Source organism: Palaemon carinicauda, chromosome 25 (genome assembly GCF_036898095.1).
Source record: "Palaemon carinicauda isolate YSFRI2023 chromosome 25, ASM3689809v2, whole genome shotgun sequence".
NCBI classification, from domain to species: Eukaryota; Metazoa; Arthropoda; class Malacostraca; order Decapoda; family Palaemonidae; genus Palaemon; species Palaemon carinicauda.
This window is the reverse complement of record NC_090749.1, coordinates 89,624,273-89,628,464: the sequence shown is the minus strand read 5'-3', so window position 1 is coordinate 89,628,464 and position 4,192 is coordinate 89,624,273. Positions and strand designations below refer to the sequence as shown.

The 4,192-nt window shown below is 43.8% G+C and overlaps 1 protein-coding gene across 1 annotated transcript; it reads right to left on the bottom strand.

Moving 5' to 3' along the window:
* Positions 1-2,280: 2,280 nt before the first annotated feature.
* On the bottom strand, positions 2,281-3,048 carry LOC137619144 (uncharacterized). The gene has a single exon (XM_068349331.1). It carries the CDS (start codon positions 3,046-3,048, stop codon positions 2,281-2,283), a length of 768 nt encoding a protein of 255 aa, XP_068205432.1.
* Positions 3,049-4,192: the final 1,144 nt, after the last annotated feature.

Sequence of the window (4,192 nt, the reverse complement as noted above, 5' to 3'; positions counted from 1 at the left end):
TACAGCCAACTCTTCTTGTTGGCACGGGCCTTTCTCTTGGTTGACCCGTAGGTAACCTGTAAAATTGTAAGGTAGGTTGATCATTTAGAGGAAATTTGAAAAGTTTTTAGTGGCAGAGATAGTTGTGAACAGGGTAAGGATGATGGTGGTAGTAAGAGAGGGCCATCATATCACAGATAGTGGTAGTTAGAAAATTGGGGTGTATGTCCTTTGAATAGTAGGGAAAGGCTACAAGTGGGGTTGTCCAACCCTTTACTCCCTAGGGTCCCTGTAGGAAGATTTTAGTAGTAGAGTAAGTTCAGAGAAAACAGAAGATGATGTGAACAGGGCCTTACGGTGAGGGAATAAGATGGTTAAATGAACATTCTGAGGTCATTACCTTGGTGGAGGTAGTCTTGAAAGCAATTGTTTGTCTCTCTATGTTCTCAACAATTGCTTTTCCCAGTGCGGCCGCAGCCTGCCAGGCCTTTGGTGAGTTGGTGTCTACTTGTAGATCACCTCTCAGCTGAGTTTTTTCCCTACACTCTAGTAGGTAGTGCAGGAGGGCCTGTTGCGGTGTGACATCACAGTGATCACACGGTCTCTGAATGTTATCCAGGATTTCTCAGTTAGCCTTATATCCCAGTCTGAGCCTGTGTATACATACAGCCTGTTCTCTTGGGGTGTATCTGTCTATGGGTGGAGGCTCTAGCTCCGTGGCCCATTTGTACCATAGGGCAGAGGGAGAGCCATTCTCTATCCTCTTGTGTAGTTCCTTGATTAGGTTGTCTTTGAGATATGCTTTTACTTTGTTTTTGATTTGCTGTAGTGCTGGCTGTATGGGCACCTGTACACTTTGAAAATGTCTGGTGCTTCTGCTTAGTTCATCAGCCTTCTCATTCCTTGGTATCCTGATGTGACTGGGGATCCAGTTTAGAGATATTTGTCTACCTCTTTCATTGTGCTGATATAAAAGGGATTTGATATCAGCTATCAGGGCCTTGTTTTCTTTATTTTTGTCCTGTTGTAGGGCTTGCATTGAGGTTCGTGAATCAGTATGTATGACTACTGGTCCTTCCTCATTTTCAATAGAGTATTTCAGGGCTTGTTTTACTGCAACAAGCTCTGTCTGCAGGGTGGAGACATTATTGGATGTCCTTCCGCATGCTGTGAAGTTGCTGGAGATAACTGCAGCTCCCGCTGTTTGGGTTCCAGGGTCTACTGTACCGTCAGTATAGTAGATCTGTGCCCCAGTTGTTTCTGCTAAGCATATTGCTGCCTGAGCTGCATTTTTAAGTTCCTCAATTGTGCAATCTTCCTTTGCCCTTGGAAGCTTGATATATCTATAGGTTGCTACTTGCTTCTCCCAAGGTGGAATATGCAGTGCACCCTGCGCTGAGTCTAGGTTTAGCTGCAGGATATCTTCAGTTAGGCTCAGGCTCTTTATGTTATTGCTATGGCCTTTGCCATAAGAGCTTGGGGTTTGAACCTCAGGGTGCTTTGATAGTTCCTCTCTTACTCTCTTTTTGGTTATAGAGTCTCTGTCTGAGAGGAACATCTTTGTAATTGTGCTTGCATTTCTTTGTGCAATCCTGTCCTCAAGGGATGGTAGTTCAGTCTCCATCCTTAGGTTGCACAGTCTTGTCCATATTGGGGATCCTAGCATGAGCCTCATGGCATTGTTTTGAATCACCTCTTCTGAGGCTTTTTGAGTATCTGTTAGGTTTGTAAGGGTTGGAGCGGCATATTCCCCTAGTGCTCTGGAACAGGCCTGATAGTATTTCTTTTGAACATGCTCATTTGCTCCGTCATTGAATTTAGTCATGTATCTCATGGCTGCCAGTCTGGCATCTACTTTTTCCTTAAGATATTTTACTTTTTCCCTGAAGGTGAGTTGTTTGTCTATTATTACTCCCAGGTATGTGTAATTGTCCACCCACTCTAGGGGTTCCGTTCCTATTGTGAGTGGGTGCAGGGGGTTTTGGGCTTTGATTGCCATAGACCTTGTTTTACCAATTTTTTTATTTTAGTCCTATCTCATTGGACTTATGACTGATGGCATTAAGTGCTCTTTGCATTTTGATCCTCCTGACTGATCCTCAAGCAATTACACATTCGTCATCCGCATAGATGAATATCTCTACTCCTTCAGGAAGTTGGAGTGAGGCTATATTTTCCACGAGGATGTTGAAAAGGAGGGGGCTAAGAATCCCTCCTTGTGGTGTGCCATTTTCCAATTCGTGAAAGGTGGAAATCACTCCTTGGAATTTGACTCTAGCTTGTCTTCCTAGCACATAGTTTTTAGTCCATGATAATAGGTGACCCTTGACTCCGTTTTTTGGCCACTGATTGCAGCATTGCTGCTGGGCTTGCAAACTCAAAAGCTTTCTCAAAGTCCATGACGACTATAGTTGCCTTGTTTTGATTTATGCAGCTTAAAACGTCAGTAATGTATTCAGAAGTACCAATTCCCTCCTGATATGCATATACCTGCTTGTGAAGGGGGCCAATTTTGTATTTCATTCTGTTCAGGCCCATTTTTTCTCCTATCTTTTCCATACAGGATACTAAAGCTATTGGTCTGGGATTTTCTGGATCCTTTGGCTTTGGGATTGGCTGTGTATCTTGTTTCCTCCAGGCTTGAGGCCTTGTGTGCTCAAGGTGTGTTCTGTTTATCAACCTCAGGAATGCGGTTTCTCCTGCTGGACTCATGTGTTTGATCATTGTGTAGGTGATCCTGTCTGCTCCTGGCGCAGTGTCTTTTCCGGTCTTGTGTACTGCTCTCAGTTCCTCGACTGTGTATGGGGTGTCTGTGTCATCCTGTAGCTGGCAGGCTGTGTTGATCTCTTCCCACCTGGCTGGCACCAGTTGCTCTTGCAGCATTCTGGTTTCAGGGGAGAGATTAGCTGACAGTGTCCTGTTTGCAAACGCTGTTGTAAGTCTTTCTGCCTCCTCTTGTGGGTGTGGGTGTGTTGCAATAGGAATTTTCTTTTTTCTGGCTACTCTTTGTAACCATTTCCATAGCTCTGTGAGTGTTGTGTACTCTGACAAGTTTGAACACCATTCCATCCATGTTTCTATTCTTATTTCATAGATTCTTTGTTGTGTTTCATTTTTAACTGTTTGCAGTAGATCTCTGTTTCCTACTGAGGATCTTCTTCTGTATATCTTTATGACCCTATTTAGTCTTGTTTTCAGTCTCCTGACTTCTAGGCAGTAGTACCAGGAGTCCTTGTATGTGTGGTTACCTCTTGCTGCCTTTAGGGCATAGCTTTGTTAGCTGCCTTGTGAAAAGCATCAAATAAGTCTTTCTCTAGTTGATCTACATCCTCTGGAGGATTGTAGCTTGCTGCCCATTCCTCTATGGCTAGTTGAAAGCAGACCCAATCTGCTAGGTCCTGATTCCATCTTGGTGGAGGTGGTGGAATTGGAGGTAATGGTTGCATCTCCAATTCTGTTACTGTGGCAAAGTGGTCACTAATCAGGGTTGAGTGCACTCGCCATCTGGTTAGGTGTCTTATTGCTGTTGTAGCAAAGGTCAGATCTAGTCTGCCTCCTCTTAAGTGTGTAGGTTGCCCTGTGTTTAGAAGGGCAACTCCTTCAAATTCCTCAAGGGCGAAGGCTATGTGTTCCCCTGAAGGGTTTGTCATTGATGGGGATGATAATAAAGGGTGATGTGCATTAAAATCCCCACATATAAGGGTTGGTGTTCTTTCAGCATGTGCAAAGAGTTGTGTCAGCTGTAGCTCTTCTGTGTCCTCCCTGTTTATTTTTCTGTATATATTGTATATGTCTACTTTTTGATTCAGCACTGTTATTGTTACTGCTAGTGTCTCTGCATTAGTACTGCAAGGAATTGGGTTGTGTAACCTTGTTGTTGGTATAGTTGTTCTGACTACTGTGGCTGTGCCTTTGTCTATGCCTGTCTGTGGCGTAGTGTAGGCGTTGTAACCTGCTATTTTGAGTTTTTTTCTGTTGTTAGAAATGTTTCTTGTAACAGGATTACATCTATATCCTCTGTTTTACATACTGCAATCAAGGAGGACATTTTCAGTCTTACACCAGCCGAGTTCTAGTTAAGGATTTTTATTCCTGCAAGTAATTTGAAGAGAATTGTCTTGGGTCCCTAGGGCCAAAGGCAATTGCCTTGACCTTAGTGGATGGAGTGGATGAGGTGGATGAGGTGGGAGTGGATGAAGTGATGATGGGTGGG

Bases quoted from the DNA above. Each gene is read 5' to 3' on its own strand.
- LOC137619144 (XM_068349331.1), bottom strand. From the start codon at position 3,048: ATGGAATGGTGTTCAAACTTGTCAGAGTACACAACACTCACAGAGCTA.